Genomic DNA, 22464 nt, shown 5'->3' on the forward strand with positions numbered 1-22464 from the left:
AAAAGACTACATACTGCACTTGCATTTTCAAATTTATTCATGATCTTAAATTTTTAGGCCTATTCAAATACTGTATTATATTTATGTAGGTAATCCTATGACCCTTAACCTATCGCAATGATTTTAAAGAAGCTCAACAGATGTTAGTGAATTAATATCAACTTATTTTTAACTGGCTGTTGTAAACTTGATGAACTCGGTCTTGCACAAGTGCCAAAGCAGTAGTGTAAGCTTTCCTCCATTTATCATCTCCAGTTTTGTTAGTGTACCTAGAAAACAAAACAAAAATGTTGGCAATTTTCTTTTGATGTAGTAGGGTGGTGATAGTTGCCTTTATATCATTGTACAGTATATACTTGCACCCAATCCCAGAATAGCTTTACTTTGAGCTGCAAAGGGATCAATGCTGGAATGAAGGCAGTACTGGAATGAAGGCAGTGAGAGATATCTGACTGAAGGAAACAAAGGTCAAGAAAAGAGGTTGATTCATTAATAAACTGAAAATTAAAAGAAGAAAGACTTACCTTTTCAAAGCCTTCAAAAGAAGATCTACTTTCACCAGATTCCTTTCCAAGACCAACTCTTGGAGGAATGATACCACCAGACCTAGATCATCATCTCGAGGGAACTCGCTAGTTTCAATCCACTCTACAATAAGAGCCTTCACCTCCTCTACTTCAATGGCTCCATTAAGATTTGCTCTCTGTGTTCCTTCTTCATCTTTCTTTTTCTTTACATCATCTTTTATTTCAATTTGTTCCGCAACTTTTTTATCATTTGGTTTATTGATATTATGTTTATTGTCATCAGATTTATTAGTATCATTAACAATTTGGTTTTCTTTAATTGGACTACTTTTTATCATAGCATTAATCTTTGGTTGATTCTTTTCAAACAGTTTCCTAGGACTTGTTTTCTTTGGTCTACCTCTCCGCTTGACAGCAAAGGGGCTGAGTTTCCCTGGTGTAAGTTTGCGTGGAGATGGCGAGTGTTTGGTCAGACTAGGCTTAGGTGGAAACAGTTTGACTGGACTTTGTTCATTGATGAGTTGTTCATGTTTCAACTCTTTTTGTAAATATGCCTTTTTCAATTCTTCCTTCATGTCTGGTGGTAGGGCATCCAAACACGATGGTTCAATCTGTAGAGAAAAAAAAGATTTAATTATAATAGATAGAGTTTGTATGTTTGTTCGTCATAAAAATTGTCCCAACATCATGCATCCATACACATACAGTAGACTATCAAAATGGGAAGGTTTATATGAAATTTGTAGGAAGGTTATCAACTACCATAGCCTGGGTGCAGAACAGTTAATATACACATTTGCAGGAAAAAAGTATAGGAAAATTTTTTTTTGGTTTTTCTGATAGAGTATACCATATAGAATGTCAGAAAAAAAATCCCCATCCCAGGGTCTTGGGGAAAATTTGTTACGGCACTTTTAAATTTTGGCCTATATAACACACACACATTCCTATTAACACACACAAATACCTATATATAGGGGATAGGGAAAATCAATTAACAGTTTTTGTTACTTTGAGTTGTGTTTTAATGATTAAAATTAGTAGAGGCTTACTTTAATAACTACTTCTCATAGTAGTCGATGAATCAAGTCGATACGATGACATCATCATGCCAGAATCCAATATGGCGTCCAATTTGGCGGGAAAAATAGGGTATTGCTAAACCCCGCAAACCCCCGCAAACCTCCAAAAAAACATAGCAAACCCCACCGAACCAACAAAAAAGTGATTGAATCATGAATTGTACGACCCACTGGGTATATAAAATATTAAATTTCTACTGTTAACTACTTATTTTGGGGATAAAACATCATTTTTTGGTTAAAAATTAGAAATCATTTTTTACCAAAAAATGATGTTTTACCCCCAAAATAAGTAGTTAACACTAGAAATTTAATTTTTGTTTACATGGATATACCCAGTGGGTCGTACACTATATGATTCAATCACTTTTATTATGTTGGTTCGGTGGGGTTTGCTATATTTTTTTGGAGGTTTGCAGGGTTTAGCAATCATTTTTGACCAAAAAATTATGTTTTACCCCAAAAATAAGTAGTTAACAGTAGAAATTTAATTTTTTTTTTACATGGGTATACCCAGTGGGTTGTACACTACATGATTCAATCACTTTTATGTTGGTTCGGTGGGGTTTTCTATGTTTTTTTAGAGGTTTGCGGGGGTTTGCGGGAAGTTAGCAATACCCTGTTTTTCCTGCCAAATTGGACGCCATATTGGATTCTGGCATGATGATGTCATTGTTATCGACTCGATTTATCAACTACTATGAGAAGTAGTTTTTAAAGTAAGCCTCAGCTAATTTTAATCATCATAACACAACTCCAAGTAAAAAAAAACGTGAATTGGTTTTCCCTATCCCCTATATATAGGTATTTGTGTGTGTTAATAAGAATTTGTGTGTGTTATATAGACCAAAATTTAAAAGTGCCGTAAAAAATTTTCCCCAAGACCCTGGGATGGGGATTTTTTTTCTGACATTCTATATGGTATACTCTATCAGAAAAACCCAAAAAAAATTTTCCTATACTTTTTTCACGCTAAATTTGTACTGCACCCAGGCTACCAGAGCAGGCTGGAGGAAAGGTACCCACTGAATGGTGGGTATTTGATCTAGTTTTTTTTTTTCCAAAACTAAACTTTTTAAACAAACAAATATTTTCACCTGAGAGAGGTTAGGAAGTGCTTCAACTCGTCCTGATAGTTTCTCCTCTTCCATCCTACTCTTTTTATTGGCCAGAAGCTCTTGTACAATATCGTCTGGTAATTCCTTAAGAATGCTAGGATCTACATCCAGTAACTCTTCTTTCTTTGGTGAAGCATGTTCTGATTGCATAGCAGTTCTTGAAGTTGTTGGTTGGTCGTAGTCTGGTTTTGGGAGTTTGGCAGGAACTGGTGTACTCGTCAACGTAGGCTTGTGGTTTATATTTGTTTTTGAGGGTAAAAAGCTGTTTTGGATTTGAAGCTTCATGTCTGGTGGTAGGGCATCCAAACATGATGGTTCAATCTGTAGAGAAAAAAATATTAACATGAGATTATCAAACAATCAATTTAAATTTTTTACCAAAACATAAAATTTGTAACAACAAAAATTGTCACCTGAGCGAGGTTAGGAAGTGCTTCAACTGGTCCTTCTGATGCTTTCTTCTCCTGGATCCTACTCGTTTTATTGGCCAGAAGCTCTTGTACAATATCGTCTGGTAATTCCTTAAGAATGCTAGGATCTACATCCAGTAACTCTTCTTTCTTTGGTGAAGCATGTCCTGATTGCATAGCAGTTCTTGAAGTTGTTGGTTGGTTGTAGTCTGGTTTTGGGAGTTTGACAGGAACTGGTGTACTCGTCAACGTAGGCTTGTGGTTTATATTTGTTTTTGTTGGTAAAAAGCTGTTTTGGATTTGAAGCTTTATGTCTGGTGGAAGTGCATCTAAGACTGATGCGTCAATCTAGAGAAAAGAAAATACACATATGGTTGAGAAGGGTTGGTAGTGTTTAAGCTAACAGCTTAAACCATGGTGTCAAGTGAACCGTGGAAGATTATACTTTGTTGGTTGGGAAAATCAATAAATAATAAATTGTCTTCTTACTTCAGCTATAGAAGATGGATAGAAGTCTGACTTTGTAACTGCTTCCTCTTTTGCTGGAGATGGCATCAGTGTTGGCAACTTTGGCAGAACATCTTCACCACCAATGTTTGATGTTTCAGCTGGTAGCTTGTCTGGTATAGCAACCTCCTTTTGGATCACATTTGTGTTGTCAATCTGCTTTTGAAGAAAGTTCATCATTGTCTTTGGTGCAGACTTCTTGACAACTGGTTGAACATCAGGAATTGGAAACACAGATGGTGTTTTGTTACCAGTTGTTACAAAGTCTTTGAGGGATTTAGTTCCTATTGCGGCTGGATGTCTTAGATCTCCAGATTCTGGAACAAGTTTGTTTATTTGAACACCAACCTTCAAACAGAAATAGAGAGTTGAGTTTAAAATATAGAGTAGTACAGTAGGGAAGTTGATTATAATGATGTGGAGCCTAGAGCAATAGAACGGCTATTCTGGTTTGGCATTGATTTTATCGAATTTTGTCCTGGTCATAGGTAAGGTACAAGCAAATAATTGTTACATTTAAATTTGTTGGGTTTATTCACTTACTCCTCTCATGTCACTAGGCTCAATCTTCATCTGTCTAAGCAGGCCTAATACTGCTTCCTTGAGCACATTCAAGTCATTTGTGGCCTGTGCTAAGTTGACAGATTTGGCTAAATTGTTGCAGATCCCATGGCCTAGGAACTTGGAGGATTCCTTTGGAGCTCCTGGTTTTCGAACCTTCATTTTCAAAGTGATAAGTTTGCCTTTCATAGATATTTTGAGTAAACGACGATGTACCTCTTCTGTGACCTCGCTCACAAAATCTATAGATTCACTTTCCTGTAAATAACAAAAGATATCTTGAGAAGCACAAATCATACAAAAAAGCCAACCTGAAAAGAACATTTCCAAGAGGAAACCAATTTTGATATTTATGGAAATCAAGAAATTATTTTACTACCGACATACTGTACCTTGGTGAATCTAATTCCATAATTTATTTCTGCAGACACAGATTTCCTTTGCTTCTCCGCTTGTATGGCACGATCATCTTTACCTCGACAGAGATTGTACAAATGTTCACCAGTTTTTGCGCCAAATTCTCTTTGTAATTTGAGCATGGATACAAGCTGCAAATCTTTACATGTAGTAACTTTGAGAGCTTCTAAGCGCCTCTTTGTAGACCAACCAACTCCTTCAAAGATAATGTTGTTGAGGGTGTAAAAAGGTTATGAAAATTAAAGATACTGGTTTTTATTCAAGATTTTTCTATACTATAGAACCCTTTTGAGAGGACACCTTCGGGACCAACCAATAGTCCCCTTAATAGGGATGTTCCCTGAATAGTGGTAGGTTGTAGTGTTAAATCACATTCCCCATGTTTCTTTGTTGACAGAAAATTATCCCTTTAATATGGGTATCACCGCAATTCGGTTCTCAAAGGAGTTCTATTGAATACTGTACTTCCAATTTCTGTACCTGGTAGATTTCCAACTGGTTGTGTTTTGATAAAGTCCATTTCTTGACCAGTTTCCAAGAGATGCTGTCCATTTGGTTTAGCAATTCTAGTGGACATTCTTGCCAACAAGATATTATGAGCTGAAAGAGTAAAAGAATTTATCTAATAGTATTTTGAATATTGTTCCATGACTACTACAAGTTTAAATTTAGATTGTGTCAAAATACCAGGATTTTGCTTTTCAGAAAAAATAAAAAACATACCTATACCAATAGAAGCGTTGCACTTTGTTTCTTTGTAAACTTCATCACGCAACAAGGATGCAAACTCAAGAGGGGTTGCCATGGTGTCACTTAGCAACTCGGTGATGTCAACAAACATCTCGTCACAACTGACAGCTTCAATATCATGAGTGTATCTGTGATTTAGAATAAAATATTGTTTTATAAGTCAATGTTATGAACTCTGACCTGTGCTAGGTCATTTTGAGTGTTATTAGCTCATCAGATACAGACCTTTAGTCACGTGGCAACAAGGTCACAGCCACTCACTCGCTTAATAATTCTACTGTAGAATGAAACATTCTAATAAATTATATTCCTTGTACAATCACATACTTAAAAATAATTAAATAATAATAGTTTTTGGACTGTACCATTTATGGAGAGGGTGTTTAATGAATTTTCTACTTTTTTAGTATATCTCACTCATCAAGGAGAACAAGGCCATTGTTGGTTTATCCAGGTAAGCTACAAAATAGACTCAACAATTACCTGGCAACAATCCCATATAGCTTTTGTGCCACTTCTTTGTACATATCAAAATCATATGGTATTGTCTGAATCGATGGACACCGCTTCTTTGCTTCTCCCATGAACATACCATTCCGTACACCAGCTGCTCTTGCTTCATAGCTACAGGATGCTATCTCTGCAGCAGAATTAAACACACCAGGGTTACTTTTACTTTCATCCGATGTCCTTGTGTCATCCATCATTGTTTTCCCATACTTGTTTTGATAGTAATCCATTTCATATTTCTTGGCTTCAAGATTGACTTGCTGCATGCCATTGCCACGAGAGTGAGTGACAGCAACTGGTTTTCCTCTTAACTCTGGCCGATTGATCAATCCAACCGATACAAAGAAGCAGTCCATGTCCACATGCATAATGTAGCGTTCAGATTCTTTCCTCTTAGTGGAGGAATCAGGCTTATGACTCATCAATTTTGGTGGCTTCATGCTATCTTTCTCTCCCAGAGAATCATCTTCTTCCAAGACATCTTCTTGGTCTACACAATCTTCTCTAACATTATTCCTTAAGGAATCTCTTGCTGGAAACGTTCCATCGCCTTGTTTTTGCAACTGCATCACTAGTTCTTTAAACTCAGCTCCCCAGCTGGATATGTGGTGAAGTCTAGAATTATTATAAAACTCTGCAACAAATCTTGGATCACCAGCTTTTGCTGGAGAGGTCTTTTTAACATCACTTGGTGGTGAGGGCAATTTCTTGGTATTCTCCACATTTTTCTGATGACTATCTTCAGTATTCTGATCTGGATATTCCAATTCTGTTGTGCCTTCCAGATTCTGCTTGCTGGGCAATGCATTAAAAATGTCGCTATGATTTACTTCTTCAGAGGTGTTCTTTGGCAAGTCGTCATGATTTGTTGTACAGTTTACAGAATTTGTTGACGATTGTTGAAAAGATAACGACTTTTGTAGAGATGTTCGGTTTTCATAGAGCTGGTAGGAGTCACATGGTAATAGACGGCCTGCTTTGATACTGCAAATATAATTTTGAAACATATTACATATTTGACAATATCAAAACACTTTGGAAACTAACCTACATTTAAATGTATTGTCTTCATAAAAAAAATGATTTAAAATGAAGATAAATAAATCAGACTTTGAATAGGCCTAATAAAGTTATTCACAATTGTTTTTGTTCTTTAAAGTTCACAAACTGACAGTAAGCCTACTGGTTTATAGATATTAGGTAGCTTTCGATTTGAGAATACCGACAGTCAGGTCAATTGATGTGTTGTCGGTTGTCACAGTCATGACCCCCGTAAACTCCCGTTGGATTAACACGGTCTTGGGTTGTTATCAAAAACTCTATATTATTTGATTCACCTGTCCAAAATCCACTCTGGTCTGATAACTTTTTCATCGCTAAGCTTCCTAATCTTGGCATGTGGCAAGTTGGTAGCGATGATGTGTGTCACTTGTGTCTTTCGATAGTAGTGTACAAACTTCCCTCCATGAATCATCATTAGTCTTTTGAGTTCATCTAAAGATGGCACTATCAAGAACAATAATTTACTGTAATTAATTTGTATAATAAAAGTATAATTTTACCAGTACCTTGTTTTTTATAGGGACCTAGACTCACACAGACTAGTGAGTGGCCAAGCGGTTAAGAATATGGAAGTAAGTATCACTCGCTCAATGGTTCTGTTGGTAGAACAAGTCTTCTCGGAAAATGTGTTAGGGCCGTGAAGGTTTCCCTTTAATAGGGGTTCTACCAGATACCTGTGTAGCCATTCACATGGATTGCAACGCCCTCAAAGATGGTGGATCCAGCGCAAGAAATTTCCCGGTTGCGTGGCTGTTCTTTTGTAAACTGCTCGTCAAGTTTATGTTGCTTGGCTGCCATGTAGCCTCCCTATGAGGGAATGAAAGAAAAATGTAAAGTGGACAAATTAAAGAGTTTATGTCTGCAAGGGATATAACTGTGCTGAGGACCGTGTGTACAGTAGGGCCTAACTAAAGGGTCTTTCACATCTGTTCCGGTACGTTTCCAGCCCGGCGCCGGAAAATCCAATCGAACGTCAATGTTTCGTTTTCATGCGGCTACGCGCACATCGATTGGCGCATAGCCATGTGGAGCGTTGTGAAAACGAAACATTCATGTTCGATTCGCCGGACCGGAACCGTGCAGGAACAGGTGTGAAAGACCCTTTCCTAAGGATCCCTGTGATTTTGAATAAAAGATTGAATTAAATAATGAGTGCATGTATTTGTTTATTTTTGCTACAAAAAAATATGAAAGAAGAATTGTACTAAAGCACCCCAGCCGTCATCTTGGCCTCCACGTTTCTGTCCAGTTCCTCTTCGTGACATGTCAGCTGTGAAAAATAATCGAACAAATGTATGTTTTTTAATGGAAGTCAAGCACTAGACCTTATTTTGATTAATAATAAGTTAGGTATGCTCTACTAGCTATTAGGACAGCCTAAAATTCAAATTTACATAAACACATACTTTACCTATTAAGTTCTACTCTTTAGTTAGGGCCAGGGAATTGCAACTCTTTGGTTACTGTGTAGGCCCCACACCCGCTCCTTGCTGCCCCTCTTTTTCAGCCCTGCTCTGGCTGGTGCCGGTGGTGGCTTGTTATTGTTGGTTGGTTCTAAATCTAGCTAGCCTATACTTAGGTAACGCTTAAACAACAACAACTAGGCAACATTTTAACAGGGATATTAGCGCACAATTATTAAACTTACATAGTATGCATAATAATTTTACAGAAATACACTGATATTACATTACGATTTACATAATATTAACAAAATTCGCGCGAGTACAGACTTGAGAAATTCCTTGGCTCAAATCCCATGTTTACGTTTTTAGACTGTTCCATTTATATGGATGGGGAAGAAAGGGAATCCCACCGCAGAAGTAAGACCGATGGTGGCAGTATTTACTTTGATTTTGACAGGCAGCCAAAACATCGAAAATGGCGTTACAACCGGAACAAAAACAGCTCGGATACGAGCAAACTCTGGTAAGATTTTTAAAAGCAACAACTTGTATACACTCTTTTAAATACTACCTACAATATGAGGCAATTATATGAACAAATATCGTTTTTAAAAATGGTATAAATCAACTCTATGCGTAGGCTACTTTCACTCTTCCTGTCATGTGCACAGCATGAACGATGTGTTTGGGTATCTTTGATGTCCAAATTTAGAGAAAGTCAAGTCAATTCGTCCTTTTGTTAAACACATTATCATCATATCTTTAAAACATACAAATCATCCATGAATCAATTTAAAATAAGACATCAACATCTTTTATTATTGAAGATGATATTTATTCAGACTGTGTTTTTAATTAATTAATGGCACATGCTCTGCTGCAAATTCTAATTTTAACCAAATTTTAAATTATTAAAAATATAATAATATAATTTAAAATATTAATTTTGACAAAATCCATATAATGTAGATGCATGGCAGGTACACTAAGGAACTAGGTCAATTTGCGAGGTCAGAAGCCGCAAGATTACGAGTTGAACGTCAACGAAAATCAAAAGAGGATGAATTTAGGGAATACCGAGATGACACATGTTGCCAGAAATGTAAAAGTAAGAATACAAATTTTTATTCGAATAGTCAAAAATATTATCATTTATGCACGCAATTAAAAACACATTCAGAATTTCAGGAACACGGGACATATATTTGGCCAGCCGCACAAATGGTTGTTATCTCGTATATATCCATGACATTTCTATGGTTGTTAATGCATAAAATATTCTTTGATACGTTAATGACGTCAATTCATATATTGTGAAATCAATATTGAATTCGAAAATGAAAGTTTAATCTTTAATTATATTTCAATCATGCCATCTTAATTACATAGAAGTCAAATGTTTGCATTAGTTTTATTTATTAATTAGGTAGAGTAGAAAGGAATAGTAATTTATTATTATGTGTATTGTCAGTATTTCTTCAGTATGGTGGTTAATTTTGTACACTACATTTTTTCATAATTATTTAGTTTTAAACATTTTATAAACACTTTATTTGGAATAGAAATATATTTTTAAGGAATACAAGAATTTCTGTAAGAAAAAAAAATAAATTCATAATTTTATAACTAATTTATTGCAAATAAATAACTATTTACAGTATTGTATTTAAAAAAATACATAATTTATATTATTTTTTAGACTCTTAATTTTACTTTTTGATTTGGGTGATAACTGTCAACCATTAGTTTTGTTGTTTTTTTTTCAAACAGAAACCAGATTTAATTTTTTTTTTAAAGAAAAAATTAAATACTTGATTATGTTTTTCAAATTCAACTTATTTTAAATTGAGTATAGTCCCATATAATTCAGGATAATTTTAACACAAAACATTGGTAAAAATCATAGTTATTGCAATCTCCTATCCCTAATTTAGGATAAATTTGAACAATAGTATGTAAATTCATTATTAATTCATGTTAGCATAATCGCAGATCCTAATAAGTTTTGTTCCCAAGACCACTGGAACTATACGCACTCACAGCACATAACATAACATACAGATACATCATACATAATTATACAGAACAGTATTGCATGTTGTAATGTTCAAATACTGATAGTGATGCAGTACTGTAGTTAAATGAATTGAAAACAGAATGTCAATTTTAGAAAATACTTGTTGCAACTGCAGTTGGTAAACTCATTAATGGTAGTAGTCTCTTGAGAAAGGTTAATCTAGACGACATGCAGCTGTAGTACTAGCATAGCAGCAACTTTACATAAATCATTCTATCCCAATATTCTAAAATTGCATTATGAAACCTGTAAACATTACCACAATTATGTTGTTTGCATAGCACTTATCAAGTCGTTAATCATGAGGAGAACATTAATTAAAGGAGTAGATAGATGATTGCAAGACAAAGTTGCATTAAAGCCCCTCTCCTTTTGGACATCATTACAGGTACTGGTTCAAATAACCATCTCACAGAGACATCTGGTAGCCATTGACTTGAAGTTGGCATTTGGATGTGTTACTTTTAAATGTACAGTATGAGAGTGACCACTACCAAATTGCACAGTCACAAAACAACTTATAAAACATTATGGACATTATATTATGATTACCCACGTTCAGGGAACATCCCATTAAGGGGACAACAAAGGTTTGTTGAAATCTAATGTGTCCCCTTAATAGGAGTTTTTCTACAGTATATGCCACTTCTGTTATGTATACCGAGTATTGTACATAAACACTGTTTAATATTAAACACTACAGATACTGTAATAGGTGATATTGATTTTACAAATCAGTATTTTTTATCACTGCCACAAGCAATTTAACCAATCACAACGCGACAGATCATCCAAACTGTCACTTGTGATTGGTCACCTCACTTGTACATACGCCGTCTCGTCCTAGTGTGAACCAAGCATTAAGTCATAACATGCTTTTCTTTTCACACAGCAACTTCTTAAAAGATACCGACACTTAAATTTACTTTTTAATGAAAACATACCTTTGGAAAGTTTATACCTTTGGAAAGTTTATACCAACCTACTTTATTTTAGTCGAGATAAAATATTAACTCTGAATATGTTGCCATCTTTCTTGTTTCACTCAACGATACATCATCCATCGACAATTAAACATTCACCTTCCGGAACATTCTATTTGTGTAAAAAAAACTTCGAATGACGTTGGAATTACGTCTAAACTACAAACCAAATATTGATTTTCAATTCGTAATAATATTATCAATTCCATTAGGGAATATCTGACTTTTTTAAACTGAGGTGTTAAGTTGCTAATTTGTGGAGCTTCTGCCCACCAGCTGTCTATGAAGGAATTCATATGTTTGTTTTTTCAAATCTTCCGAATTGGTTAATCGTTTTCTAAATTTATGTGTTCTGGATTAGCTGATGAAAGTTTTATTCCGTCTGCTGATAACTCTTGTGGCAGTCATAATTGGTTGAGTTCGGTATTCTAGACTTTTGAAAAATATTTTAACACCAAGATAAAGATACCACTCCGTCGTCTTCTGTGTCTATTTTGATGTATTTGGTTCTGGATGTTTTACACGCTTCCCAGAACATTTTCCATCAAGATTCATGTTAAGGTTTATTTCTTTTCGTTGCGGATTACCTCAATTCATGTGTTTGAAAAAAGAATCGTTCTTTGGTAAGTTAATTAAATGTTTTTGGTTGGCATGGACTCAGTCATAGTCAGATCTCTCCTCCAAACTCACCTATTTCAATAGTTATTCTTTTCATGTTGTGCTATGAGACTCTGATAAAGAGCGCTATATAAATGTTTGATATTATTATTATAGTGAAGCAACCAGAACACTGTCAACTTTGCCAACTGATTCCACTATCATACCAGTTGAAAACATACAGAAAGATTTATCAGTATTTACTGTAATTATGACGTCACGTGGGTACAAAATTTAGCAAAAATTAGGCTGGGATTATACTGTAGATGGATTTATTAGCAATGTACCAAAGTTTGATAGAATGGGATTGATTGTAAGTGCTTGAGCATGAGATTTTACTCATAAGGTTTTTTCACACCTGTTCCGGCACGGAATCAAATCGAATGTGACTGTTTCGTTTCCACGCAGATGCGCATATCAATAGGCACATAGACAACGTGTTGAACTTTGACATTAGATTCGCTGGAGCGGAACCATGCCGGAACAGATGTGATTGTGAAGGACTCTTAATACAGTATACTTTAGTCTTCTACCGTATTCATAGTTGTTTATCCTAATTTTCTTTATCACCTTTTTTCCTCAGCAAACTTAATTTGGATTCGTGATTGGACGTTTGGTAAAATTGGAGAAGACTGGATCTTTCTCTTCCTTCTTGGAATCCTAATGGCTCTATTGTCCTTTGGACTTGACTACACAATAGCAAAGTTTCAAACAGGTAAGGAAAGGAAATAATAGCCTTGTTAATGTTTCAATCATAAACAGTGAATGACATTTTAATGTTTCTTTTGAAACCGGATATTTGGTACAGGAAAATTATTTGTTGCATGAGATCTTCGCCTTTAATAGATTTTATTATATTATAAATATCATTTTTTACTTATAAATTACAAAAACAGTGACATTTTATCAAATGTGTTTCAGTTAATTGATATGTATTGATATTTATTAATTATTAATGTTTTGTATCGATATGTATTGATCGTTATCGATATGATATGTAATTATGCATCTATGTATTGATATATGTTTATTATGTATTGATGTATCGATATGAATGATATGTTGGTATGAATATGAGGATATAGTATTTTTCGTCTTTTTTTCTGCTTTATTCCTCTCATTTTTATGTGGATATTTACACTTTTTTCCAGTTCTTCTCACCTACAGTACTACAGTATTTACTTTTCAATCATAATTTGGAAATTGTACGATCATATAATATTATTTCAATTATATTATAACTTTAATTCAGACTAACATTCTTCTGTACACATCTCATTCACATTGACAAATTCTTATAAAATGTATTAAGACTAATAGTAGTGTAAATCTACGCTATGCTGTGTTGATTAAACACAAACTGTACAGTGAGAATTAGGAACATAAACATCTATTAGCTGGCGTGATCTAGTATTCTCAAAAGACCAGTAGTCAAAATATCACACACTTTGACTTTGATGCAGATAATGTAAGCCTTTAATCTATAGAGACGTAGCTTATTTATTTTGTATGAATTTCAAAGCATTTTTTACACTAATGATAATAAGTTGAATTCATCAATAATATGAAGGTAATTTGCTTTTTTATTGGACACCATTAATACACCGAATATTTCTGAGTGTTATGCTTCTCACCACCTAATGTAGGATAATTACATTGTCAATTCCATTGTTAATGCAACCCTATATGCCAATTGTGCCATATTTTGTCATATATTTTGTACCTGGTAAATATATTGTTTATAAATACTTATACAGTAACATTTTATTACCTGTTTAGTGTTACTGTTAGAAAATTAACACCAAATTTACAGTAGGATAAATTCCAACACAGGCATTATATTTTTCAACCCTACTGTATGTAAGCCTACATCAGTTATTGTAAAACTGTAATGGAATTTTGGCTCGAAAAATTCATGGAAATAGCTCACTGAAAAGTGTATAAACCTTGTGTTTTAAAGTCTCCCTGGTTAAACACAGCATGGGAACGATGGTCTCAGTTTGTATAATAAAGATTACCAATGCATAGTTTCCTTCTATTTTATTTATCCCCCCCCCTCCCCCCTTACTGTATTTAGGCCTACTGTTATTGTAAAACTCATGGAATTTTGACTCGAAAAGATGAAATAGCTCACTGAAAAGCATCTGAAAAGTGTATAAACCTTGTGATTTGCTTCCCTGGTTATTACAGTATACACAGCATGGGACCAATGGTCTCAGTTTGTATCTGTATAATTGATTACCAATGCATGGTTTCCTTCTATTTTATTACACTTTAATACCAATTGATTATTTTACCATCTTAATTTTAGCAGGCTTTTTACTACCCTCTGATTATTATACAGTACAGTGAATAAATGGTCAAAATTAAGTTTTCACAATATAAAAATATATATAAATACAGTATAAAAAAAAATATATAAAATTGTTATAGGTCCATGTTCAGATGTTTTGTAGGATACTGTATGCTAAATGCTGTGATGTAGCCTTGGGAAAGAAAAGGGAACAATCTCTATTCAAGCCACTGGGTTGTCAAAGACATACTGTATGGTCAGGTTGAAACCCTACCAACTGTACTGGTGGCTACAGCCCTGAAATGTAGGCCTAGAATTTTAAACACAGATAGAATAGGAAAATTATTATGTTTTTCATGGTTGCAATGTGTTTGTTTAGTTAAATGGTCGAGAATAGATCAATATTATTGAAATGAGAATGCATTCTTTACTTTCATTTATCGGCATAAATAATACTGTACATTATGGGTCAATGATTAAACATGGTCTCAATGATCACAATCAATGTATACAATTTTTTTAGCTGGTATACTTGCATTGTTCCCTGACATCTTAGATTTCAAAATGAAAGTTTTATTAATAATAATATTAATAAATAAAATATGATATCAGTAGTATACCTATTACAGGGGACATCTTCAAGACCCAACAAAAAGTCCCCTTAAAGCTGCTTTCATATCGTGCCCAGATTCGGTACGATTTGAATACTTGCATTGTTCCCTGACATCTTAAATTTCAAAATGAAAGTTTTATTTAATGAAAATAATATTGTGCTTATAATAAAATATGATATCAGTAGAATACCTATACCCCTTAATAATAGGGATGCCTTTTGAATAGTTTATATCTGAAAGAAGGGTTTCTCAAAATGTTGTACTGTACAAGTATTCTGTCTGTCTGTCTACACTAGTATCAAACTTTATGTGACAAAAAAAATGTGATTTGCCCATATATGGACATGATGATGTCATATCACTACCATATTTGGGCACATCACACTTTTTTGTCAAACTAGTTGATAGTGTAGACAAAGCTTAGTGCTATCAGTTATATTCAGTAATTATAAACTAGCCTGCTAAAATTCTTGTAACATGTAATTTTATCTGATCGTGTCTTTTTCAAATTTATCTCCTATATTCATAGCTAAAATTAAAAATCATCCCGTACCATACTATACATACTTAGCCATTGATGTAGACTTATGCTAAATGATGTTGTTATTTTATTAGTACTGAACGAATGAGACTTTGTAAGCAATCCCATTTTCCAATATAAAACATTTAATGCTGAAATTTTACCGAAGTGCTGTTAGGTTTGTATGTCTCATGTTGATGTCTAAATCATCCATCCTGTTGAGTCACTGAGATGAAAGAGAAAAAAAAAAGAAAAAAGAATTTGTTTAAAGTTTCACACATTTAAATAATAAATGCACTAAAATTATTATAATTAATTACATGAATTTATGTATAACGCCAATTCAAGGCGCTGTGGGAAAAAAATCAAACTTATATACAATAAATAAATATATAAAATATATTTTTAATATAATAAAATAAATATAAATAAAAAATAATATACAAAATACACTATCAATCATTTATGTGTGCTTAACGTTCTTCTAAAAGCATGTTTAAATTTTGACAAATATTTCCATTTTATTATAGATTTAAATAAATAATATATAATATTACTAACAATAATAGTAGTTGAAAATACACAAAACTCTCTTATTAAGTAAAACTGACCATCTGGGATAAATTCTGGTTTTTACATTTTTAATGGGTTTTTTTTTCAGCTCATATCTGGGTATATCGTGAGCTGTCTGGTCATCCATTCTTACAGTACCTTGCCTGGTGCTTTTATCCAATCATATTCGTCGTATTTTCAGCAGGGTTCGGACATTTAGTGGCACCCCAGGCTGTGGGTAAGTTTCTCAATTTTGTTTTAGGACAATGGGGTACTGTAATATTGTAATATATTTACATGATTTTTATTATAATTTTGATTTATTACAGTAGTTGTGTAGTGTAAAGAAGATATGAATTCTACCATCATGATAATGAAGTTTGCGCAATATTGCTCATGGCGCTAAGGAAGAGATGTTACACCTTTTCAACAACATTCTGTCCACGAGTCTCGAGATGTCCTAGGTTCTTTTAAAGTGCACACAAGCATTTTGTGTACACTGAACCTTTATGGCCTGCTCTGTTGGTTCATGGTTCATGTACAGTATTCAACAGTTTCTGAAAACCATCAATTTAAATATTCTATTTTATTTTTCTTCAGGGTCTGGTATTCCAGAAATGAAAACAATTCTACGAGGTGTAGTTTTAAAAGAATATTTGACTTTTAAAACGTTAATTGCGAAAGTAGTTGGCCTTGCGACGTCCGTTGGCAGCGGTCTTCCACTCGGGAAAGAGGTACATTTACATTTGATTTTGGAGTTAATAAATTTTTCAATTCCTCCATTGTATGATCATAGAGATATTATACTACAGTATATCTATGGCATGATGTGGGGGAAAGGGAGTAGTTCTCCAAGGAGATAATTGTCCTAGGGAGGTATTTGTCCTAGAGGTAATTATCTGGGGGTAGTTGTCTGGGTGGTGCAGTAGTTACCTGGGTGTTATTAGTCCTAGGGTGGGGGGGGGGGGGGGTAGTTGTTCTTAGAGGTATTTTTCCAGGTGGTAGTTAGAGTGGTATTTATTGTAGAGGGTATTTGTCCTGGGAAGATAATAGTTCAAAGGGTAATTGTCCTAAGTAGGTGGTGGTACAGTAGTTGTATATACAGTTATGATAAAAGGCTGGATGATTTGCTTGACAAAATTGATTAATTTTTTTCATTACCACTGTAAGTATTACAATGTGCATTTATGATTGGATATGGTAATGTAATAATTGATTTTTTTTTACATTATTGGATTATTGAATAAATGATGCCATTTCGATGCTTAGAATAACATCAGTAATTGACAAAAGCATTCATCGTTTTGTAATAATAGTGAAAATGATTTAGTAATGAAAATGATATGCTGTGGTACTCTGATGTTTATATCCATGTCTGTATTTCCGTAAACTAATCTACAAGCATTTTTTATTGCGTTCAATTGTCAGATTACAGAACAGGTATCATGTGACCTTCAAGTGACATCAATACATGCTCCCTATACTCTCTAGAAATCTAAAGTTAAATGCCTTTTCTAATGAGATACTCTCCTTAGGAATCACTATAAATTATTTTTTTTATGTAATAGGTATTAAATTATCTCTAAAAAATGTATTGTCTTAGCTATTCTCACTTTAAGAATCACTTAAAATTAATTTATTCTATTTAATCAGATCTCTAGAAATCTTGAAAATTTAAATGTCAATACTACTAATGAGATACCTAATTTATGAATCAATTAATTTGACGCTGATCAGATAAAATCTCTTGAGTATCCATAGAATTTAATTGACTAATCTGATACTCAATTCAATTCAATTCAAAGCAACATTTATTTTCTCCTTTCATATACAAAACAGATTATCAATGAACAATATATATGTAAACAAAATTTCGAAAGAAGAAGGTACACGTCCAGAAAGATGAAAAACACATCTTGTGGAGGACGTACCTATTACAGACAATGAAAATTTAAAAAAAAAAAAAAAAAAGAAAAAATGAATAAAAAATAAAAAATAAAATTGACCGAGGAAAAGTTAATATTTGGAAATAAGGTGACTTTTAAGTTTAGATAAAAATGATTTGCTAGAAACAGAGTTTAAGATGGGAAGTGGCAGATCGTTCCAAAAAGTGGGTCCGGAATCGTTAATCAAGAGGAGTTGTAGCTTGATTTGGATTGTTTGCCTAACGGTCCTGGTTCTTGGTTTGAATCCTAAAAAACGCCATCATTATTTTGAAACCCCAATTTCACTCCCAAAGATTTGAATTAATTATGTATAGCGAAAAAGAGAAAAATAGAAGAAAATAATGAAAAAGGAAAAAAGTGAAAATTTAAAGATGCATTAACCCCTTCTCTGCGTATACCCGGTACTACCGGGTATAAACAAACGTCGTTGAAATACGTATACCCGGTAATACCGGGTATGGGCAAAACAATTATTTAATCGTATTTGCCTATAATATATAGCACCCTCTATATTCCTTCGATGAACTTGAATATTTTTGCAAGTCATTAAAAAAATTTTCCAGCAAAAAAAACGGCCCTCTATAGTTGTATTATCGTCTTGAAAATAATGCGCCCTCTATAGTTAATTAATTAATTAATTATATACAGTATAGTATATATAATAGTATTTCTATCTTGGAAAGTTGTTTTGAGTAGCGTAATGGCGGCAATTTTGAAAGTAACAAAAATTTACCAGCCCCAATAGGGCAACATCGTGTTTATCACAACACCCAAAAAAAAAATTCTGAAACAATAGGTAGATTTTGTACTATAGTGAATTTTTGGAAACTGTCATTATTTTCACGATTTTGCCCCAAAACTTTGATTTGTGCATAATTTTTATAAAACAATCAAAATAATTCAATTTTTTTTTATATTTTTATTTGTTATACGTATCTTCATCAATATCCAGTTGGAAAAACGTATTCCATAAGAATTCTTATAAAAAATATAGTTTTTATCATTGATTCGATAAAAAACAAGAAATCCAAAATACCTGTAATGACGTCACATGACGTCATCAATATGCAAATTACTTTTTTTTTTTATACCTAACTGTAGACTAACCCTTTGCCCATCACACACCACAAAAATGATTACACAATTATCTCAATTAGTATTTTTTTGCAATTTATTAAAATATCATGTTTTTCTTAAATATATATTACGCACAGAGGTGGGAATAATGCTCCGCAGTGAAAGGGTTAATTATTGTACTGTTGTTCATAAATGAAATTCAATCAATTTATTAAAATCAGAATCAATTTATAGTTATGATAATATTGATAAAATTTAATAGAAGTTGTGGTTCATGCCACAAAAGAAAAAAAAAATTCACTTCCAAAAAAATCTTGCTTCCCACTAGAAACACAATGCAAGAACGTAGATGCAATGCAAGTGAGTTGACCAATGACAAGCGACAGTTTGAATAAACCATTGCTTGTGATTGGTGAAATGATGATCTATTAATGGTTGTCTTTTATAGCACCTAATTAATACAATGTTTCTTTACACTTTACACACAAAAATGGTTCATAAAATATCCTAAGATAACCAAAGAGAAGATGACACAGAGGAACCAAATTATCACTTATGTCTAAGCGTTGCATCTCTAGTGTGAACCAACCATTATGCAGAGCAGCTTGCATTTATGTTTGTCATGTGAACAGGATGTTGAAAATGTGCTCAATCTTCACCCTTTTGTAATTACCTCACCACCAATCCGTTGAATCTGTTTGTTGTTTTTTTTTTCAGGGCCCTTTCGTTCACATTGCTAGCATCGTATCAACTCTTCTAAGTAAATTTATTGTAACATTTAAAGGTATATATGAGGTAAGTTAAACAATTGTTTCTTTTTCTAAATAATTTTTCCAATTCTGTCTTAAAAACATATTTTTATATCTTTTCTACTTTATCCAACATTTAAATCAAGTTAATTATACTTTTTTCTTGATTATTATAATAAAATATTTTTTTGCCCAAATTTGTTTATATTGTATGGGATCAATATAAAATATATTTATTAATCGTGAAGTTTTTTTCTGAAACATGTTTTTCATAAACAAGTGTTTATTGATTCATTTATACCATGGAATGTGTTTTCTTGGAATCGTTTTGCAACTTTTTTCTCTCATCTTTTTGCGGGTTTTGTCTCTAGCAAGAGACTCAGCAGCGACCAAGTCGAAGTAGGAATGTAGTAAGTGTAAGGGTGACATTGTGATACACGTCCCTTTGTAGTGTAGCTGCGTTGTGCTCTACCTACTAAACCATTAAATGCATAGGTTCAAATCCACTGTTTTGTATTAAATTGCATGCAGATACAGAAATGCATGTTACAATATATAATAATCAATTATTCTTTTGCCGTTCAGAAATAAAAACCCTATAGAGTATCACGGTGTGACGTCACAACGATAGAGGGCGCTGCATGGTTGCTAGCCAACCAAAAAATGCGTTCAACGCTACTATGTTGATAAACAGTAAAGATCTGTATTTCTATCAAATTATGTATCTTAGCTTGATTTTTTTTAACTTAAACTGTAGTTGAAGAATAAATAGATTATTAAAAACAAATATTTAGTGATCTTTTAAAATTTTAGTGTGTTTTTATTGAAAATTATTAAGTTTTAAAATGACTACTTCAATAAGCCTATCAAACCATTAGTGATCTTAGAGTCACTCAGGCAGGTTGAACGCAATTTTTGGTTGCGCTAGCAACCACGCAGCGCCACCTACCGTCGTGACGTCAGCACCGTGATACTCTATAAATTATTCCTAGTAATACTATATTACTCTTCTAAGTTTAATTGTGTTTTTTCCTACATTGATTAGTTTTTCTGTGTAAATTTTAGATATTTTCTTTAAATGAATAGTGTAAGCTTTTAAAGTACCTACTTATTGGTATATTATACAAAACATTTGTCTATAGAAATAGATTATCAGAGTGATATCATCTTTTTTGTAATTCAACTTTAGTAGTTTAAAAATAAACTGTGTTGTTGTGCTAATATTATTAGCTATAGGTTTGAAATGGCTTTTTTCAAAACAAAATATAGCATGTTCGATTTTGTGTTCAGTTTTCTAACATTACAATTTGATAAAAGTTTGTTTATTTTAAAATACAGTATAACGGATGAAATTAATTTTATAAATTGCTTATTTAATAATTTATATGTCTATATATTCCAAATTTATTTGTTGTAATTCTTTATTATTTTGTATAAATTTTTATATAAAGGAAATATGAATAATGAAAAAACAAAAGTTAAATTTAGGTTTAATCAGTAATACAGTATAACCTCTATTAAGGGGACATCTTTGAGACCCAAAAAAGTATCTTTATACTATACAGTAGGTGTGTACCTGAAAGAATTGACTTCAGTGTTTAAACATAATATTGCCCTTGTTTGTTTCATAGGAAAAAATCCACTATGTAGGGGTGTCCCAATGGAGGAGTTCTACTATAAAAGTGACCATGAAACTGTGAGATAAGATAAAGTTATAACTACCTGTATAGACATTACACATTTCCGAGGTTTACACAAAAATACTGTTATGAAAGTTTCCAAAAATAAAATAAATTTAAACAAATTTAAATTAAAATAAAGTTTACTTCCAGATTCTATCCACTATATAATTTCACTTTTATTATGACGAATATTTTAATATTTTCAGAATGAATCTCGGAACATTGAGATGCTCGCTGCAGCCTGTGCTGTTGGCGTATCGTGCAACTTTGCCGCACCGATAGGTGGCGTTCTTTTTAGTATAGAAGTAACTTCAACATATTTTGCTGTTAGGAATTACTGGCGTGGGTTTTTTGGTGCTGTGTGCGGTGCTTTTGTATTCAGACTTCTTGCAGTGTGGAATCAGGAAGAAGGTATCAACTTTATGTGACAAAAAAATGTGATGTGCCCATATATAGACATGATGATGTCATATCACTACCATATTTGGCATATCACTACCATATTTGGCATATCACACTTTTTTTGTCAAACCCGTTTGATGTGTAGAGCAAAGGGAGTGGGAGGGTGCGGAAGGGAGTCAAAAGGGAAAGATCAAGGTTATCTAACAACAGTAGTCTGAGCTTGCCTTGCCAAGATAGGAAATCGTAACAGCCCTTTGATCTTATGTCTGGCTGCTACAAATATCAGAACAGTTAGGCCTACTGTACATATTGTAATTGACAATGATATGCATGGAGAGCTTATGTTATGTTAATTTAGATTTAAAGTCACCGTGGAGAGTTGAATGTGTTGAGATTTATTCATCTGCTGATAAAAAAACTTGAAGAAGATGACATGAAGTGCTTAAGAAAACGTTCAACTCTACGATTTATTTCACTTATTAAGTTGTTCATAATGAAAAGTTGTATTGTAGTGTAAAAAAAAGCAAACATTATTACAAATAAGGCAAATTAAAATTATCCT

At 33.2% G+C, this 22464-nt stretch overlaps 2 protein-coding genes across 3 annotated transcripts in view; one reads left to right on the plus strand and one right to left on the minus strand.

Annotated features, from left to right (window-relative positions):
* Positions 1–19: 19 nt before the first annotated feature.
* LOC144835966 (DNA repair protein REV1-like) lies at positions 20–8704 on the minus strand. The gene is made up of 14 exons (XM_078691111.1): positions 8593–8704; positions 8150–8214; positions 7619–7751; positions 7220–7388; positions 5856–6866; positions 5346–5500; positions 5103–5222; positions 4598–4818; positions 4188–4463; positions 3627–3992; positions 3141–3485; positions 2707–3048; positions 525–1138; positions 20–269 (listed from the first exon to the last, which is right to left on the minus strand). The coding sequence occupies exons 2-14, from the start codon at positions 8207–8209 to the stop codon at positions 158–160; spliced, it is 3924 nt and encodes a 1307-aa protein (XP_078547237.1). The 5' UTR covers positions 8210–8214; positions 8593–8704; the 3' UTR covers positions 20–157.
* Positions 8705–8817: 113 nt separating this feature from the next.
* LOC144835972 (chloride channel protein 2-like) overlaps positions 8818–22464 on the plus strand; it is a 44207-nt gene continuing 30560 nt past the window's right edge. For both annotated transcript variants that reach the window (XM_078691120.1, XM_078691121.1), the window contains exons 1-7: positions 8818–8873; positions 9320–9458; positions 12651–12782; positions 16156–16284; positions 16647–16780; positions 19787–19864; positions 21707–21911. In XM_078691120.1, the coding sequence (XP_078547246.1) occupies positions 8826–8873; positions 9320–9458; positions 12651–12782; positions 16156–16284; positions 16647–16780; positions 19787–19864; positions 21707–21911 (865 nt within the window). In that variant the 5' untranslated portion in view covers positions 8818–8825. The remainder of the gene's footprint in view (positions 8874–9319; positions 9459–12650; positions 12783–16155; positions 16285–16646; positions 16781–19786; positions 19865–21706; positions 21912–22464) is intronic.

The sequence above is a fragment of the Antedon bifida genome, chromosome 2 (genome assembly GCF_963402885.1).
Source record: "Antedon bifida chromosome 2, ecAntBifi1.1, whole genome shotgun sequence".
NCBI lineage: Eukaryota > Metazoa > Echinodermata > Crinoidea > Comatulida > Antedonidae > Antedon > Antedon bifida.